The sequence below is a fragment of the Argopecten irradians genome, chromosome 15, assembly GCF_041381155.1.
Source record: "Argopecten irradians isolate NY chromosome 15, Ai_NY, whole genome shotgun sequence".
NCBI lineage: Eukaryota > Metazoa > Mollusca > Bivalvia > Pectinida > Pectinidae > Argopecten > Argopecten irradians.
In genome coordinates, this window is record NC_091148.1 from 16,061,892 (window position 1) to 16,083,317 (window position 21,426).

A 21,426-nucleotide genomic window follows, 5' to 3' on the forward strand; every position below is an offset into this window, starting at 1 on the left:
CAGTTTATGAATAGTAAACACGCCACCAATATTCGAGTCCCAATATAACATACCCTAGTTGATTTGGTCTAATGTCATTTAAGGATGAGAATTTCGAAGAATACAATGTATGTATGGATATCTGCATGTTTTGGGAAGCTGTGGTATATCCATACGATGTCTTGTTTGTTTCAGTGGACTCTTGTTGCAGTGCTATAGATGAAAGAAGCATGCCGCCTAAGACAACGAGCAGCACACCGCCCTTGTCACACTATACTGACAACGAGCGAACAAGTCGATCGACCCTTTATGCTGAGAGCTAAGCAGAAGCAGAAACTACCACTTTTATTGACTAGGTGTGTCGGTAAGGAAACATAATCTTCAGCTATCTCACAGGGACGAGCTCCAAACTCAAGGTATTAATTGGGAGGTTGTCAAGGGAGACATTAGGGAGAAGAAAGTCAGCTTGTCAAATATTGTCTTGCCTTTTAGATGATGCAACAGGTACAATGCTAACGACATGTTTGCACTCATAACACACAGAAACGTCGCATTTAATTTCATTCTTTAAAACATAAAATGTCGCGTCGACAAATAAGTAGTATTTATAATGCGACCACCTTATACTCCAAATGTCTTGGAGACAATATGACCAGATAACTTTGATTGACCTCCAGTCTTGGCATACCTGATAGCTTCTTATCTCTGGTTTTATAAAGACAGGCGGTGTAAGCCATCACTTCATGAAGCCATGGATCGCCTCTTAGTCTTCGTCTTCCTGCCCTTTGTGGCTGTCACAGGTATGTTGAAAATCTCTCTTTCGCGTGCGATTTATTTTTGCGAATTTCGCGATCAAGGTAAACTCGCAAAAGTTTATCTCAGCGAATTGATACATTCCGCAATTCTTACTCGATTAAGAAAATATAAACTTTATTTATTTTACATCGATTACGAAACAGGTTATACAACTTATGTAAATCACTCTCGAAGACCCGGATGTAAGCGCGCTCGATTAAAGTAATTTGATAATTAAATTCAAAGCTATTTCCATTCCGTGTTAAATCCGCGAAACATTAATCTCCGCGAAAATGTTGTGAAAGGAAAATTACGAAATTTATTAACCGCGAAAGAAAGCCGGTTTACAGTAGGCAAATTTGTCTGTTTTATTGTTTTACATGTATTATGAATATTGCGTATTTGTTTGTTTATTGTATGTTTGCTTTCTAGATCATTAGACAATTTTGAGTATAACTCCTGTTGGGGTTTTAACAATTAGTAGTAACCTCAGGACAAATACGTCAGGGATGATGCATTTCATAAACAGCAATTTAGAGCAACTACAAAACTGCTAGAAAAGGGTTATTACTAGGCGCCTGATATATTAACATCCAATACAGAATATTGAAACAAAAGACTATCAAATAGTTCTTATTTTTAGATATTTTTAGTGTAACATTTAAAATGCTGAAATTGCTCTTGTAAAAATAATAACAGAACTAGTATTTCAACTTCAATTAAGCGTATATATATTTTTTTTCATCGCGGTGTTAAAAAGTTTACAAGCAATAAGGATCAGCGTCAGTTGTGTAATTATATATGGATCAGAATTGTTATAGCAAATTTTCAATTATTTAATTCTTTGATTTGCATGTCAGGGCAAAAATGAATTTATACATGCAGATAATCTGGAATGATAATATATAGGGAAACTTTTTAAAGTCAACTTCAAGTAGAATGTGGAAATATCAAAACAATAATGCTTAAAGGTATCAGTGATTCAATACTTTTTTCTGGAATATTAAGGTAACATAACGGTTGTTTCGTGCCTTATCAGTCAACGGACACCGTTCAATTCAATTGCTTCCAATGATAAAACTTGAGCAATTCACGCGGAGAACATGAATATGTAACTTTCACAAAAAGCACAAAATCTCATATTTTGAATATGGCCGCAACTGCACCATTTCTGAAATCCTTAAAACCTTAAAAAGTCTGCAAAAGTTTTTTTAAAATCAAATCCAGATGAAAAAAGACTATTATTGTCATTTCTGTTTTTATTTAATTGAAAAACACAGAGATATTTGCTGAAAATCGCATCTAAGCATTATAACGAAACTGAAATTACAAAACATAGATAAATATGCCTAGTAGTCTAACGGTCAAGTTTAAGGTCGTGTGAACACGTCATACAGCTACCTGGTCACGTGGACTAGCGGCGACATGTACAATACACTTTGTGTTTAAAATCTGGCAACATAAGCAAAGATAATAGATTAGTGTCTCGTTCTGATAGTGCCTCGTTCTGATATACCACATAACTTATTCAGAAAAAAAGAAGCTTATATAATTTACGTTTGACGCAGTGGTATAGGCTAATATACTTAATGAGTTTCCATAGAACTACAGTTTTGATATCGAATAAAATTACTGAATCAGTATCAGCTATATTGTTACATAACTAAATATAGATTCCAATATAACACTAGATAAAAAGTAGGGTGTTTTAGCTCAAGCACTCCACCATTTTGAACTAAGGTGCATTTTACACTAACAAATTCTGAAATTACAGTGTGTTAAAACCTATTCATTATCCCAGTTAATATTTTTTTGGCTAAAATTTCAATATTATTTCATCATTTTCATGATTTTATCCGGAGCTTAAACATAGAGGTCATCTCGAAGGTTAATTTTTCATGTAGGTGGTTGTGACCCATCAAAGACAGATGATGATAATGATGCTAATGAAGATTATGATGATGATGTAGCTAATGATGATGATGATGAAATATGTAATTAGTTATTTTCACTTACAGCCTTCCGTGACGATTTTAACACCTGGAATGCTGGGAATTATCAAATCGAAGTCTCCGCATGGGGCGGTGGAGTAAGATAACTTGTACAATAAATCTATGCATATTGAATTCGGTTAATATAAAGAAATATGAAAGCATTTAACCTTTGAAATTTATAATTAGCCAGCCAATCAGCGGCTGGGTCGAAATTCTATCTTGGACTCATTCTTGTCTACACAAGGGCCATTTCGAAGGTCTTTTTTTCCATTTAGTTGGTTGTTCCCTCTATTAAGTGTGTACTATAATATTTAATACTGAAATTAGATATGTAATGATAATCTCCGCTAATGTTTACAATTAAACACGAGAGAGTTCAGAACAACGAGTTCCAAGTCTACGTACCAGATCACAATAACCTGTACGTGAAAAATGGCAACCTTTATATCCGCCCGGTATGTATTGTCTTCTGTCCATCATTCTCATTTAATACCTTTATCTCCGCCCGGTATGTATTATCTTCTGTCCATCATTATCATTTTATTCCTTTATCTCCGCCCGGTATGTATTTTCATCTCTCCATCATTATTTTTTCATACCTTTATCTCCGTCCGGTATGTATTATCTTCTGTCCATCATTATCATTTTATTCCTTTATCTCCGCCCGGTATGTATTTTCATCCCTCCATCATTATTTTTTCATTCCTTTATCTCCGCCCGGTATGTATTGTCTTCTGTCCATCATTCTCATTTAATACCTTTATCTCCGCCCGGTATGTATTATCTTCTGTCCATCATTATCATTTTATTCCTTTATCTCCGCCCGGTATGTATTTTCATCTCTCCATCATTATTTTTTCATACCTTTATCTCCGTCCGGTATGTATTGTCTTCTGTCCATCATTCTCATTTAATACCTTTATCTCCGCCCGGTATGTATTGTCTTCAGTCATTCATTATCATTTTATACATTTATGTCCGCCAGGTATGTATTTTCATCTCTCCATCATTATTTTTTCATACCTTTATCTCCGTCCGGTATGTATTGTCTTCTGTCCATCATTATCATTTAATACCTTAACTCTGCCCGGTATGTATCATCTTCTGTCCATCATTATCATTTTATTCCTTTATCTCCGTCCGGTATGTATTGTCTTCTGTCCATCATTATCATTTTATTCCTTTATCTCCGTCCGGTATGTATTTTCATCTCTCCATCATTATTTTTCATACCTTTATCTCCGTCCGGTATGTATTGTCTTCTGTCCATCATTATCATTTTATTCCTTTATCTCCGTCCGGTATGTATTTTCATCTCTCCATCATTATTTTTTCATACCTTTATCTCCGTCCGGTATGTATCATCTTCTGTCCATCATTATCATTTTATTCCTTTATCTCCGTCCGGTATGTATTTTCATCTCTCCATCATTATTTTTCATACCTTTATCTCCGTCCGGTATGTATTGTCTTCTGTCCATCATTATCATTTTATTCCTTTATCTCCGTCCGGTATGTATTTTCATCTCTCCATCATTATCATTTAATACCTTTATCTCCGCCCGGTATGTATTATCTTCTGTCCATCATTATCATTTTATTCCTTTATCTCCGCCCGGTATGTATTTTCATCTCTCCATCATTATTTTTTCATACCTTTATCTCCGTCCGGTATGTATTATCTTCTGTCCATCATTATCATTTTATACCTTTATCTCCGCCCGGTATGTATTTTCATCTCTCCATCATTATTTTTTCATACCTTTATCTCCGTCCGGTATGTATTATCTTCTGTCCATCATTATCATTTTATTCCTTTATCTCCGCCCGGTATGTATTTTCATCTCTCCATCATTATTTTTTCATACCTTTATCTCCGTCCGGTATGTATTGTCTTCTGTCCATCATTATCATTTTATTCCTTTATCTCCGCCCGGTATGTATTTTCATCTCTCCATCATTATTTTTCATACCTTTATCTCCGTCCGGTATGTATTGTCTTCTGTCCATCATTATCATTTTATTCCTTTATCTCCGCCCGGTATGTATTGTCTTCAGTCATTCATTATCATTTTATACTTTTGTCTCCGTCCGGTATGTATTATCTTCTGTCCATCATTATCATTTTATACTTTTGTCTCCGTCCGGTATGTATCATCTTCTGTCCATCATTATCATTTTATACCTTTATCTCCGTCCGGTATGTATTATCTTCTGTCCATCATTATCATTTTATTCCTTTATCTCCGCCCGGTATGTATTATCTTCTCTCCATCATTATTTTTTCATACCTTTATCTCCGTCCGGTATATATCATCTTCTGTCAATCATTGTCATTTTATTCCTTTATCTCGGTCCGGTATGTATTGTCTTCTGTCCATCATTATCATTTAATTCCTTAACTCTGCCCGGTATGTATTTTCTTCTGTCCATGAACATTATGTTTTATTACATAATTTGTTTACACCAATCTATATATGAAGAAATATAATATTTTCAACTATTACACCGACCGTTCAATAAAACCTTGTTATATTGCACGGTTCGAAGTTATATTGCACGCTCCCATGGAAACGTTATATTGCACGGTTCGAGATGTTATATTGCACGGCTTTAGGAACACCTCGCTGTTGTTGTCTAGTTTTGTAGAAAACCTCCGAGGAATCGCGCGTAACAGTGAGTTACGTTATTATGACGTCACAAAGGTTCACGTTCAATTTCGCGCTAGCTTTATAGATCTCGAAACAAGCACGTCATGTAGACGTTTATCGAGTAGAGGACGGACACGGCGAATGTATTAGATCAAAAGGCTGCATGCAGGTCTAATATTGTTAAAGAAGACAATAAGACATCCAAACCGGAGTTACAACGTGACGTACGTGGTTTATATGTCAATCTTCAATAGGATTTGAAGCTTTTCCGTACGGTACGGTGCTGATAATTTTGTTAAGTGATTGTCGTATTCATTTTATAATAATATTCAACTGAAAAACTTGTGATTATGTAATAAAACAAATATTTCATGGGTAACTGTGCTCTAGTTCATAATATTTACCCCTCGGTGATGGTAATCAACAAATATTATATTGCACTCGGCCTTCGGCCTCGTGCAATATAAAATTTGTTAATTACCACCACCTCGGGTTAAATATTATGAACTAGAGCACAGTAGGCCATGAAATATTTTCATATATTTAAATATGCGCTATATAGTCAATGGAAGAGGATCCGGAGTTGCGTTCAAATTACCGTAATCGCAATGACGTATCAATACAAACGCAATGCAGGTTCGAACTATTTCTAGTTCACGCCTCGATACGAGTTTGCGTTATAAGTTGACATATTTCAAAATGACAATAAAGATTTTTTATTAGATCCAATTAAATATGTATTTGACATCAAAACAAAAGATGTGTTCAAGCATTGTAGCGGTAATAAACAACAAAAGAATTGCTGGTCGGGGTAGAATTGCTTTATCTCCGCCCGATATGTATTATCTCCTGTCCATCATTGTCATTTTAGACATCCATCTCCGTGCGGTATGCATTTTCCTCTCTAAATTAAACTGTGGTGTTTGTATCATCATTCCACTACATAACAAACATATAAAAGAAAATTTCCAGACGTAGTTTAAGTCTGAAATTTTTATCTGAAATCCATGTAATGTTTTGTTATTTATCACTTTTACAGACTAAGACAATAGATAGCCCCCATTTCAACGACGTGTATCACGGCGACATGAACCTGTACAGTAAGTGACATGTCCAGTTTGCTGAGCTTTACGTTGCCGAGCCATGATATCAGCAGTGTAAGAGTGGCTATGTTATTTATCAAACGAGTTTAATAATTTGATATGCCACGGGCATTTAGGCGAGTTTGATAAAATTCATATACATAGTCACGAGTGTAAGATTATATTTATCGCATAACTTGTATTAATATTGAAATTTTAAGTGGAACTTTTATTTTCGTCTCTATATAAAACAGTAGATAACATCAAATATGTATTTGACGTCATAACAGTGTTATAACACATATGGCTTACGATATTGATGACATGGCCGTATGACATGGCTGGACAGGCCAGTTATGTGATAAATGTACGAGATAAATTCACATTGGGGTCAGAAAATAAAGCATTTTGAACAAGTATTTTATGGAATAAATAAACTTATGACCAGAAAGTTTCATTCCACATACAAAACAAATTGTACATTTCTAGGATATTTATTTATTAATTAAAAACCTGATTGCAGGTAATTGTTTTCAACGTTGAAAACAGACACTGAATGCCTTTAAAACTGCATTGCAGCGTTCACTACATTAAGAATAGTCTACGTTAGGCATTCCGTCAAGATATTTAACTCATACTTTTCAAGTCTCGATCAAATCTCAAAAAGTTGTAAAATACCTCGGAGTCGATTTTCAACGTCACACCAACATACGAATGATACAAATATATTCATTCATACGATTTTGTTATGATTAACATTTTTTTGTAATTTCAGGTCTTTACGGCGTGTGTAATCAGCACGACAACAACGGCTGTCATAAAACCGCCAATGGTAATGGTGAGATTCTGCCTCCTATCATGTCGGCAAAAATCATCACCAACTTCGCTATGACGTACGGACGTATTAATGTGCGTGCCAAAATACCAAAGGGAGATTGGCTTTGGCCAGGTTAGTTACATGATCCCTTAAATATATGTGCGTGTCAAGATACCAAAAGGAGATTGGTATTGGCCAGGTTAGTTACATGATCCCTTAAATATATGTGCGTGTCAAGATACCAAAGGGAGATTGGCTTTGGCCAGGTTAGTTACATGATCCCTTAAATATATGTGCGTGTCAAGATACCAAAAGGAGATTGGCTTTGGCCAGGTTAGTTACATGATCCCTTAAATATATGTGCGTGTCAAGATACCAAAAGGAGATTGGCTTTGGCCAGGTTAGTGACATTATCCCTAAATATATGTGCGTGTTAAGATACCAAAAGGAGATTGGCATTGGCCAGGTTAGTGTCATTATCCCTTAAATATATGTGCGTGTCAAGATACCAAAGGGAGATTGGCTTTGGCCAGGTTGGTTACATGATCCCTTAAATATATGGACAAAGAGAGTCTGGCTTTGGCCAGTTCAGTGAAATGACCATTAAATATATGAACAAACGGAGATTGGCCAGGTTAGTAACATGATCCCTTAAATATATGAACAATTATATGTATGTATCGGAATACCAAAAGGATATTTGATTTAGGTCGGTGTTATTGCCTCTTAATTACATATGCATGTCATCATACTGTAAACGTATATATCTTACCGGTATTTTTTTTGTGCAAGATTCGCTGAGCTAAAACTTTCTTTGTTTTCTGTATATCGCTTATTTAACCATTATGCCAATATGATGATTGCGCGAATGCATCATTAACTTATTCAATAATGCTTTTCTCCCAAAATTTGATTAGGCCTGTAGTATGTTAACATGGTATTTTCCACCAGGATACTAATCCATGACAGATAACCGAAAAGATTTTAAGATGTTTTTCTCTCCCTTTTTTTCAATTTATATTTTTTTCTTTCTTTCTTTTTAACCTTTTTGTTATTGCGGGGTATTTGTTACCTCAAAATTAATATTGATATCTCTAAACGAATGTTTCTTTCCTTAAGCTATCTGGCTGCTACCACGTGACTTTAGCTATGGCGGCTGGCCTCGTTCTGGCGAGATAGACATGATGGAATCAATAGGTAACAATTTATTAAGAGTTGACTACATTGATATATATGTATATTGGGGTATAAATATCCCAAAACGGCAAATGTATAATAAACTACTTGAATTAATTTTAACGAAGAGTACGAAATAATATCTAGATAAGTATATATATATTATATATATGTATTAGGATTATATTTAATATAATTTATTTATGTTTAATGACACAAATCTAAGTGTACTCAAAGTATACAGCAAACAGTGGTATTTTCATCTAAAAAATTAAGTACGAAGATCGAGGTTCTTTGGGAATATTTGATGGTTCATAGAAAAAGTAGTAGTGTCGTTTCGTATCTTCTCTATCGTGTTGATCGTAAAGTTAGATGAATTACTTTTTTTTCATTAATAATTCTGAGTCATCAGCTTTCCACATACTGTCAATAATCAAGGTTGTCAAACTTTTAATTTGAGTTTATTTCATTATTGGATGCAGGTAATACAAAGGCCATGTTTGGAAATCAAAACCGAGGGATTAACGATGTCCAGTCAACACTCCACTGGGGGCCAGCTTATAACCAAAATGCGTTTTACAAAACCCACAATTCCAAGTAAGAGTCTTGACTTTGGCATCATCTATATGGGTCGTGTTGATCGAGTGGTTAAGATGTCCAGACATATTAATATAAGTTCTCACACTCGAATTTCATGGGGCCAGTTGCAAGGTACTGAACGCTGGTTGGTGGTACTCCGGCTTTCTCCCATTAATTAAGTTGCAAGGTACTGAACGCTGGTTGGTGGTTTTCTTCTGATACTCCGGCTTTCTCCCATCATCTAAACCTGTCATGTATTTAAATGATAATCATCACCTAAATAATTGTCTTCAACATGAACCACTGACGTCATCAAGATATCATTTGTCACCAATATAACTGGTGACATTAAAATAAGCAACGCAATAAAATATCCAATGAGATCGACGAGGTCATTCAAAGTTACGCATCAGATAAAATAACGTCTTCAAGATAAACAATTATAAAAGTAACTGCAATAAAGCATTGATGTAGGGAAATCTCACATTGGTTTGCTATTGTGTATTTCAATGAAATTGTGACATCGGTGTTTAAAATGAATTACTCAGACTAATTGACGAGCTAAAATTCCACTGATTTATTACGTAATTAAGATGTTACGCAACATCAATGTCTCGATTATGACGTCATTAAAACATCGTTTTCCCGCGATGTTCTTGGATTTTTTTTAGTACAAATATAGTTATTTTTTCTTTGTTTTCATACTAAATCTTGTTTTCTGATTGGCCGATTCATTTTTCTACTAAGAAAAAAATCTTAGTAATAAAAAAAAGTATGGCGACGAAACCCGACGTTATCGTGCCGTCACAATAGATTCATGGACGTGTCGTGTTTATTCGGAAAACAAATCCCTTGGAAATCAATGGAATTGTATGTGTAAACGTATTTTATAAAGTAGTCTAGAAAATTAAAACAAAACTAATAGAAAAAAAGCATGGATGTCACTATTTTTTTCATTTCATCGGGATTTTGCATTTTGTTTACAAACATTACTTTGCAAACAAATGTTATTTATTATTGTGATAGAATTAAAAAAATAGCGACATCAATACTTAAATGAAAGAAATCAAAATCGGCCAATCACACAATCATAATTACTATGAAAGCAAAGGAGAAAATGCATTGAACACAATAGATGTAACAGAAGTTGAGTCATCGTTGTTAATGAAATTACTTATCTATATTACCATTATAATCGTTGATTTTAGGGGCCGGATGGTTAAAAAATTCTATGTCTGGAATATTAAAATAATATTTCTAAGATAAAACATATCCCGACATTATACCACTTTCGGCTTCAAATCCCATGTAGGGCAGTTGCTAGGCATTGATAGATAATTTGTGTTTTTTCCGGATCATCCTATTTTCTTCCACCATCAAGCCTGGTTCATCCGTACATGATCCTGGCTGTTGACAGGACGTAAAACCTAACAAAGCGAACCAAAGAGATTATTGAGAATATTACAATGTCTTTGATTTAAATTTCCTTAGAAATATATTCTTCGAAGAAAAAAATATTAATGTTTTTCCCCCTCAGGATCAAGTATGGCGGAGATGACTGGCACGGCTGGCACACATACTCCTTGGATTGGACAGCTGATCACATTATGTAAGTCACTGTTAAAGTTATATGTGCCGTAACTGGGCGATAATTTTGACATGCTATTTTTTCATCATTAATTGATTAAAAACCATAAGGTTTGATGAATAAAGCTGTAAAAACTATTCAAATGGCTTCAGATGACTTATAAACATTAGTTATAACACAGAAATTTTGTACTGAAAAATTGTTGTTTTTATGCCTTAAATATGTTTAAATGAAAACATACCTGCAGAAGTCACTTTATAATTACTAAAAACATTGTAAAAATGTGTAATGAAACTGTAGACCACAATTTGGCTTCATAGTCTCACCGTATGTACTCATTTCACTTCACTATTGATGTAAATAAATGATTTTTGGCAGTACTGCCAAAAATCATTTTCAGCTCTTATTTGTACATGTAAAATTAAAACCTATGCATTGAAAGCACTGTAATTTTCAAAAAGTTGGTAATTTTTGGTGATGAATAACATATTAAAAGCTCATCTTGATTCGTGAGTATGAAAAATACGGCACATATAACTTTAACTAAGATAATCAAAGTACTGAAGGTACTGTAGTTGACACGTCGATAAGCATCAAAGTATTGCAGGTAGTAGAGTTGACACATCGATAAGATTCAAAGTACGACAAATTCGACCAAATGAACTTTTTAAAATTCTACAGACATATTTTCTTTTTAAACCGCCCTTTTTAGTTGATTGCCCTGATGAACATTCATGAGGGATTTCTTCGCAGAAAACCTTTTTTTATCTTATATATATGTTGTCCGTTACAGAAACGAAATTGAATTTTTTTGTCTATACCTTAGTAACCACTGCTTAAGTAATAAAACAGTCTACAGAGTATGGCAATTATATTAAAAACTTTAAAAATTATAAAATATTCCTAGTTATCCAAAATTCGACTCTTGATAAAAAAAAATAAAAAAAAAGGTTGCGTTTATCCAATTTCATTGTCTCATCAACGACACACCGGATATCACACTTTGTGTATTTGTTTGTATTTATAGTAACAGTAAGACCTGTCTTAGCGACCATGTCTGGATAAAGGCCATCTTCTTGAAAAGACCACTTTCTGGGGGTTCAAAATGGTCACTGTTAGCACAAGTGGGCAAAAAATGACCATTTTCAAAAGTAAAAAATTATTAAAAAGAATAAGAAAATAGATGAAAAGATCATTTTGCTATGTCCGTTATGTGGTCACTATGGACAAGATTCACTGTATTGTTTTTATAAATTGTTACAGTACCTATGTAGACAATCAAGAGATTCTCCGAGTCGACACACCACACAATGGGTTCTGGAACTTTGGTGGATTTAGTGGACAAAACATCTGGTCTCATGGTGGCAAAAATGCGCCGTTTGATAAACCAGTAAGTATATCAAGAACATACAGCAGTCTCCTAAAACATACAGACATTCAGATACACGACATGAATCATACAGCAGCCTCCAAAAACATCCATTCACACACACAACATGAACATACCACAGCCTCCCAAAACATATATACATTTAACACAACATGAACATACCGCAGCCCCTCCAAAACATACAGACATTCACACACACAGCATGAACATACCGCAGCCTTCCAAAGATACACACATTCACAGACACATGAACATACCGCAGTCTCCCAAAACATACCGACATTCACACATAATACAACACAATGCATACTACGTAAGCCATTCGTATTTAAACCTAGCGCTTAATAGGACGAAAATAATCAACCAACGAATGCATTGCATAGACAAATATATAGCGAGTTCATTTAATAAAGCTAATCAATGGCTAAATTAGAATAAAATTAAATTGTTGTATATAATGAAAGACATCAGATATAGGACGTATCGTTAAAGGTCGTTTTTATCAATAGCATACATCGAATATTTTTGAAAGTTTTGAATCTATAAAGTGAACACATATATATGAAAACAAACAAATGACTCACATAATACCATGTAGAACCTCTCTTTAAAAGATAAATACACAGCAATACTATGACAATGTGTATATTTGATACAATGTAAACATTGTAGTTACGTCTTATTCCTGTCGACAATAATGTTAAATTAAAGACTTTAAACACCCGCAAATATAATGGAATGATTGATAAAAAGATGGCTTTATATCGTATTACTGTTAGAAATTGACAATATGATTATCACTTCTAATCGCTTATATATATTAAAGTGAACGAAAGAAAAAATACGAAATTTTCAGATAACCTTGCTGTATGCAAGAACGGACTACGAGCAAAGTTAGCGCTCGCACATGTACAACTTAAAACATTTATTTAGATTAATTACTATAATATGATTTATTAATTTGCGGTTTCTCTTACAGTTCCACCTGATTCTGAATGTGGCTGTAGGAGGTAATTTCTTCGGAGATGATGGACATTATGACACCCAAAAGCCGTGGAGTAGATACTCGCCAAATCCCAAGAGGAGTTTTTGGGAGGCCAGAGGATCCTGGGAGAACACTTGGCACGGTGAAGAGGCCGCTATGATTGTTGATTACATCGAAATGATCCCCTATTAATCAAAGTGTGATCCAAATAAAATTTACACATTAATACAAAATGTTTTTATTGTCTGGGAATGTGACAGGATGAATGGATTTTCGAGGTTAAAAATGCTTTAATTACAGAAAAAGAAAAGAAAAAAAAAAAAAAAACGGAATACAATAGCATATCATCATATAAGATTTGTTCCATTATATTGATTCTTGCGCATTATCAATAGACACCTCAGGATATAACTGTTATTTGCAGTTCTTTTCCTTCTGCACCAAAACATCAGTTTTTATGATACATCTATATTCTTTGGAACGATAAAGTAAACAAAAATTATCTAGAATTATATGATACGACATTGTTATTATATGATACGATATTGTCATTATTTGATACGATATTGTTATTAAATGTATATGATACAATATCATCATTATTTAATACAGTATTGTCATTTTATGATACGATATTGTCATTATGTGATACGAAATGGTCATTATATGATATGACATTTACGTTTTATGATACGATATTGTCATTATAAGATACGACGTTGTCATTATATGACATGATATTATCGTTATATGATACATTATTGTCATTATAAAATACGATAGTGTCATTATATTATACGACAATGTCATTATATGATACGATATTGTCATCACATGATACGCTATTGTCAGTATTTGATATGACATTGTCTTTATATGATTGGACATTGTCTTTATATGATAACGATATTGTTATTATATGATACAATATTGTCATTATATGATACGACATTGTCATTATATGATACTCCATTGTCATTATATGATACTCCATTGTCTTTATATGATACTCCATTGTCATTATATGATACGATATTGTCATCATATGATATAATATTGTCATTATATGATACGACATTATCTTAATATGATACGCAATGGTCAGTATATGTTACGATATTTTTATTACGTGGTACGACATTGTCATGATATGATGGGATGTTGTTGTTATGTGATGAAATACCTTTATCACATATCAAAATATAGTCATTCTAGGATACGAAATCACCATTATATGACAATCGGATCCCCTCGGAGAAATTTCCGGTAATCTTCGGAAATATAACACCTCGGGAGTGTGTGCCGAAGCCGCCATGCCGTGAATCACGACATAGTTCGAAAACCCTCGGACTTTATCTATCTATAGGTTCCGAATAGAGAAATATGGCTGCCAATATAGTGGCGAAAGCACAGCTCAGTAAGTTTGATAAGGATACGCAAAAAACTGAAACAAGGGCGAAATTCCTGTCAGTTTCTTTAATGATCAGTTGCCAGCATGCTGAAATAGAAAATCTATCAGTGAGAGCAGGATTTGTGCGATACTCGTTATTGTTAGATTTCAAGTTATTTTGGATGCATTTGTCATTCATTTGTATTTTTCTGAGTTAGGCCTAGTATTCGTTGTAAAGTTAGGAGACTTTGCAGCCGCCGTCATTGTTATTCATATCATGGGAAGATGTCTGTGTGAAATTGATATAATACGCGTATGTGATTAACTATTCATCGATTTGAAATTGCAGACATTAAAGTGACCATACAAACGTTTCTTTGTTTTATAGTTTTGTCATGTCACCAGTGAAATTCATTTGTATCTCCTTGGCTACAGATAATTGCAGACTGAACTCCAATCAGTCAATATTTTTATGTAGAGACATAGAACGCAGAGGAAACATAGGGCCTATATACATGTAGATGGATACCAAATTTATTAGGATACTATGGATATAAGTTTACTAGTTTGTGGTAATGTTCAACTTCAACAGCTATAACTATGAGATAGTCCAGAGTTGGATATAATGTCAGCTATAGTAAATAGTAAACCCTCGAGTAGCTATCAGCATGAATGCACTACATGAAAAGGATCCTTTGTAGACCATCATCAATTCTTTTAATCAAATAACTCTTATTGTCAGGTACTATGGCATATTTATACCCATTGAATACGGATATCTTTATTTCTTGTTTGTTTGTTTGTTTGTTTGATTTATTAACGTCCTATTAACAGCTATGGTCATGTAAGGACGGCCTCCCATGTATGCGGTGTGTTGCGTGTATGTTGTGCGAGGTGCGTGTTTTGGGAGACTGCGGTATGTTAGTGTTGTGTCTTCTTGTATAGTGGAACTGTTGCCCTTTTTATAGTGCTATATCACTGAAGCATGCCGCCGAAGACACCAAGCAACACACCCCACCCGGTCACATTATACTGACAACGGGCGAACCAGTCGTCCCACTCCCTGTATGCTGAACGCTAAGCAGGAGCAGAAACTACCACTTTTATAGACTTTGGTGTGTCTCGGCCAGGGGACAGAACCCAGAGCCTTCCTCACAGGGGCGAACGCTCAACTCAAGGCCAAAAGTGAGGCGGTGCCAAGGGAGGCATTAGGAAGGATAAAGTCAGTTAGGAAGAATAGAAAAGATAAGATCCTAAATTTAGTCGCCTTTTACGATCATGCAATAGGGGCAGCAGGTACAATTCTAACGCCCTACCTGCAGGGCAGATCTTTATTTCAATTACAGATATCTTCAATTTATTTTAAATAAATATGTCTTTGAATTTAGAAATGTAACAATTCTGTATTTTACAGATATCTGTAAAAAATACAGATATTTGTATAATATATACTTATAGCAATAAATATAGATATCTGTATTTTATATGAAGATATTTAAGAGTATATATATTGTTAATTCAGATATCTGAATTTGTGAACTGAAGAAATAAAGATAAATGGGTTTAAAATCAGAAAATGGATTGAATTCTTCTGCCCATTCATATATGAATATGAATCTATTTGTGGACATGCAAGTACCCTTTCCACACTCGTTTTATTTCCTATAACTGGAGGATGCCACTTATTCATTTAAGGATTATATATGACCACATGCTGTGGTTGATCATAACTTATAACTATGGCTTAAATTATACCTTACATAGTTACAGGTGTCATTTAAAACATAACACCCAGTCACATAAACAATTAATTTACAACACTCCACATGTGGTTACATGTATGTTTAAGTTTAGGCCTACAAGTCCAAATAACAATAACTAGTGTATGTACAGTAAAAACATTTCATAACGAAACACTCTTACAATTAAGTTCAATAGCACACAGTAATTTTCAGTCCCTGTCAATATTCCTATACAATATCTGTAATGTGTGTTTACATATAATGGGTCTGGGTTTCATTTGTTCAACCTCCTATTAACAGTCAGGGTCATGTTAGGACGTGCCAGGTTTGTTGGTGGAGAAAAGCAGGAGTACCCGGAGAAAAGCCACTGACCAGCGGCCTGTACCTGGCATAACCTGGATTCGAACTCGTGACCCAGTAGTGAAGGGCTTGTGGTATTAAGTCAGAGACATCTTAACCAGTCGGCCACCGCCGTGTGCATATAACAAACTACTGAAAGTATATTTGTATAACAAGGTTGTTTTGTTGTTCTCCAGAGGTTAATTTTAACCATGTTTTTCTGTATTTTCCAATATTAAAAGGTATGTATAAATAAGCGAACACGGACGACTGGTATGTATCAATTAGACTCCCCAAACATAATATTTCTAAACCTCATAAGATGATTAGATATGATTTTGGACTTAAAGACCCTACATATAGAAGTTTCCCTCACATCTGGTAGAGGACACTCTTTTCAGACTCTCCAAGGATCTTTAGGTTATATTTGATTGGCCTAGGACTTATAATACAGTATTATTTTTCCAACGTTAACGCATACTAACAAAGAACCAAATATATATTAAAAAGTAAATAAAATCATAAAACCCCTTTGGGCTGAGACAGAATAACAAACCAAGGAGTAAAATTCTTAAGTTGTCAAACCAAAAGTATAAAAATCTTATCCCGAGGGGCGAGATCTCCCCTCACCAAAAGAGAGTGAACAATTCTTTTTTCTCTTACCCTAAGTGAGTATTTGCAAAGATCTTTACTGCCTATTAAATTGTACCTTGGTGAGATTACCTTGTACCATGTTTAGTTGGAGGAAGCTGAATTATCTAGAGAAGATCAATAAACCGATGATCAGTACTTTGGTAGCTTTCCTATTAGGGTTCAAACTTGAAACCCAGAGGTGAAGGAGTAGTGGTACTGTTGGAACACCTTGACCACTCTGCCTCAAAATTTTTAAATGTAAAAGTAATCTATTTACTAGAGGACACATCTGATGTACTGTGTTTTTGTGTGCATTTGATAACTATAGTCAAACTTATCTATAATATAGATCTTTACACTTTATACACAGACCAAATTGTGTTATAAACATCCATTTTAGACACTTAAAAGTGGTTTAAAAATTATAAGCAGGTGGTCTTTATACAAAGATTGTGCTAAGGCAGAATTTACAATAATTAACATCTATATCTCAAATGTTGAAACATCTATATATCAAATATTGAAAGAAATGCTGATGCTAAACTGTTTTATTGTTTCAAATCATATTGGAATGATTTCCATGTACAGAATGTACATACACATGTGTTAGCTACAATTTGTACTCCATTCTCTGGTGAGGATTTCATTATACCTGGGTTCCAATGTATCTTGATGCAAGAAAAGTAGGAAGTCATTAGGAATCAAATAACTATTTTGATTTTAATAATGAATTCTGACTCTAGGTCTTGGGTTAGGATGTTTTTGGTGAGTGTGAAAAAAGAAAACAGATACTTTGTTGCTTGGTGTGGTTTGATTAGCATGTTTAATAGCCAGGATCGAAGAAGAAATCTGGAGTACCTAGAGAAAAACACAAAAAACCAGCATTAATACAGGAAAACTGCCACAAATGGGATTCAAACTCTGTGACATTGAGTGTCTTGTTGTATTTTGTCATATCTTAACCATGCACCCATTCACATGCACTGCAGCTCCAATAGAATGTATTGTAGTTTGTTGGTTTTTTTTCTCTAAAGAATAAACAGGAGTACTGGGTAATAAGTATTTAAATCACATAATACCACAGCTATTTATTACTAAATACATAATTTTAATGTCTTTTTTACATGTATACCAGTACTTGGCTTGAAGGGAAACTATACATACTGTACATATTATCAAATGAAAACACTTGGACAAGAAAAGTAAATATTTTTGATTTTCCATATATTATTAAGTAGGTTGTACCCTGTATGCTAAATTACCTTTAAAGAAATCAGAATCTTTGATTTTAATACTTTTTCTATTTATTTACTTATCAATTTGGCAATTGATGCTCTATTCAATAGTGAAATCTCAAAGTCAATTAGGTTACTAAAAAGTCTGATGAACTGGTATATGTTTTAGTGACAGTTATTCTACAATATCCAAGATTGGTAGGGCCACTTTTTTCGAATTGGACACACAGGTGTATTAAAAGGTTGTTGCGATGACAAGGGATTCCAGAAGGCCTTAAACTTCTGTCTTTTCCATTTATCTTATGCTATGTGCGGTCACATCCAAAACAAACTGCTCTCATGGTATTCAGTGGTATCTTTTGATAACTTTTCCTGGAACGAGAAAATCAAATACTGGTAAACTATTGATCAGTAAAAGCATAAATATTTCAAGCTGCATATCTTACTTACTGTTGCATTGCACCTTACATTTCTTCGTCACAAAGAATTGTCATGCTTTTTTTTCATATTAAGTAGTATGTATCTACAAAATAGACAAACTTGGGGGAAAACTATAGCTGTTCTTGATCAAGCAAGTGATCTTATTATGACAATTCAAAATATTTCTGACTTAGTCATTAAAACCTAAACCAGACATTTTTAATCACTTAACTGTCCTCAGAGGCTCAGATCATATCAAATGCTTGTTAAGAAAAAAATATGTAATGGAAAAAAAATGAAGATTTGCTGACACCTTTTCAAGAGACAATACATATATACATGCACATCTATATAGGCATTCATGTACATTCAGAATCATCTCCATTATGCTGTATTCCTGTTTCGCTAGATAAGGTAATGTCTCCTCTTAGTTTTGATGACTGCATACATGGTGCATCTTTGACATCCCATATTTTGAAGTGATAAGTAATGGCCTTTCCATATGTCAATCTTTATAGGCCTGCAAAACACAAATACCATCAACAGTATTTGAAACATAATTGTACCTAGGCTATAGGTAAGTTACATTTTTGTGATGATCCAGATATCAAAAAACAGTATTAGACTTGAAGATTGAATAAAAAATAATGTGAACTTATAATGTTCCATACATGCATGCAATAATACATACAATGCAGTACATATATATACATGTATATATTTTTTGGCAGAATGTCAAACCCCTGTGCATATATGTTTTGTTCAGGTATTGTGTTGCATGTATCTTACTCTTAGGAATACATGATGCAGTATTATAATTGAATAAAATGAAGATATTCACATACAATATTATATAACTATATTATACTGTACAGCAAAATTGTATCTCTGTCATGGCTCTACTTCATTCGCTTATAATTCATTTACATGATATATTTATCAAAACAAGAAGATATTTTTTATCGTGTGCATTAATGCAATACAGATATACCATGGATATAAAATTTACATAATCATTTTGAAGTGGTAGATCTACTGCTACTTTCTGTGCCATACTGTTATTCCTCTGTTAAGTGTATATGGATCACCGGATCACCCAAGGAATATACGATCTCATTTCTATGCCGTCTTTGTGATTGTGAAATCAATTCTCTCCTTCTGAAAAAAAACCAAACATCAACATGCAATATCAATTTATATGTCTTTTCAATCACTTACATTGATACATGTACATAGATAAATTACAAGCACAAAACTAAACTAATAATAGCATAAACATATCTGTATATACTATATAGTGTACACGAACTGCATATTTAAAACAGAACTCTTAACAAAATAGGCCTAATTATACTTCATTCTTCAGTTTTTAATTAAAAAAAGAATCACATATATTCACCTTTTTCGCGTGGTCTTAGGAACTGCATGTCCCATCTCTAGTTTATCACAAACATCTTCAGATTTGTATTTCTGGTTCAGTACATTATACGGACGCATTGTTGTGCTAGAACACATCAAACAAAAACGTAGTGCTTTCCTTCGTGTTGATTTCATGCCAATACATGGGCGCAGCCATTTTGGAATATGACGTACACGTGAACCACAGTTGAACCTCCTTGCTTGCACATTCTGTCCCACTGCGATTGCCGTTGCTAGAGACACACCAAAGTCTAATAAAAGTGGTAGTTTCTGCTCCATCAGCATACAGGTGAGGTGTGGATCGGGAACGACGACTGGTTAGGCCCGTTGTGTCCAGTATAATGTGACCGGGTGGGGTGTGTGTTGCTTGGTGTCTTCAGGCGGCATGCTTCAGTGATATAGCACTAATAAAAGCGGGACTAATCAGTTTCCAAACTATACAAGAAGACACAACATGAATTTACCGCAGTCTCCCAAAACACGCACCTCGCACAACATACAAGCAACACATCGCTTACATGGGTGGCCTGTCCTTACAAGACAATAGCTGTTTAATTATGACGTTTAATTAATCAAACCAAACAAACACAAACCAATCCTCACGGGAAAACCCGGCGTCCAATATGAACTTCATAAACAAAAGGAAATTTTTTAAATTCGATTGAAATAAAATCTGTATTACCCTTACATATGTTGCATCACTTTTATCTCTGCCGAAGCTTGTGCTATCGGTCTTGCTCCTTGTACACTTCGAAAGAACATACGCATAAGTCAAAACGAAAATCATCAGTTCTGACTCTCATTTACGAGTGTTCTTAAGGCTTTGAACATCAAGCAAGGCCAGCTTAAGACAATAACTCTAATCCATACACTCTTTTTATCTCCGCGAAACAATATCGATTATGCTACTAAAACTCAAAATTGCTTATCTACGTGGATTCCCCTAGTCATTGAGTGGATAAGGGGAAGCGATGAACAGGATGATGTATAAAGCTAGCTAAGACAGCTCTTCGCCTAGAACAAATAGATATTGAAACTACCCATACAAACCAAGAAATTCAAACCTTAAATACAGTCAGCCATCAAACACCATTGGCATCAAAAGCGGGATACTACATGAAACCTAACAATTAACTGTTTATAAATCGAATCATTCAATTTAATCCTGAAATCTGTCCAGCGGGAGAGACCGGCATGAGAGGAGTTTGTTCT

At 34.3% G+C, this 21,426-nt stretch overlaps 1 protein-coding gene and 1 long non-coding RNA gene across 2 annotated transcripts; one reads left to right on the plus strand and one right to left on the minus strand.

The window, feature by feature from the left end:
- Positions 1 to 656: 656 nt before the first annotated feature.
- Positions 657 to 13,269, plus strand: LOC138309020 (beta-1,3-glucan-binding protein-like). Its single transcript, XM_069250115.1, has 10 exons — positions 657 to 779; positions 2,793 to 2,863; positions 3,149 to 3,223; positions 6,459 to 6,519; positions 7,277 to 7,450; positions 8,438 to 8,515; positions 8,977 to 9,091; positions 10,611 to 10,682; positions 11,925 to 12,051; positions 13,031 to 13,269. The coding sequence occupies exons 1-10, from the start codon at positions 731 to 733 to the stop codon at positions 13,226 to 13,228; spliced, it is 1,020 nt and encodes a 339-aa protein (XP_069106216.1). The 5' UTR covers positions 657 to 730; the 3' UTR covers positions 13,229 to 13,269.
- Positions 13,270 to 18,193: 4,924 nt separating this feature from the next.
- On the minus strand, positions 18,194 to 20,378 carry LOC138309042 (uncharacterized). Its single transcript, XR_011206187.1, has 4 exons — positions 20,195 to 20,378; positions 19,805 to 19,953; positions 19,107 to 19,315; positions 18,194 to 18,747 (listed from the first exon to the last, which is right to left on the minus strand). It is a non-coding gene; the product is annotated as an uncharacterized lncRNA (long non-coding RNA).
- Positions 20,379 to 21,426: the final 1,048 nt, after the last annotated feature.

What these genes read in the sequence shown, in the direction of transcription:
- LOC138309020 (XM_069250115.1), top strand. Translation starts at nt 731, where the DNA reads ATGGATCGCCTCTTAGTCTTCGTCTTCCTGCCCTTTGTGGCTGTCACA. An exon ending in AGACATGATGGAATCAATAG is followed by an intron (nt 8,516 to 8,976) that starts GTAACAATTTAT and finishes TATTGGATGCAG; the next exon opens with GTAATACAAAGGCCATGTTT. An exon ending in ATGCGCCGTTTGATAAACCA is followed by an intron (nt 12,052 to 13,030) that starts GTAAGTATATCA and finishes TTTCTCTTACAG; the next exon opens with TTCCACCTGATTCTGAATGT.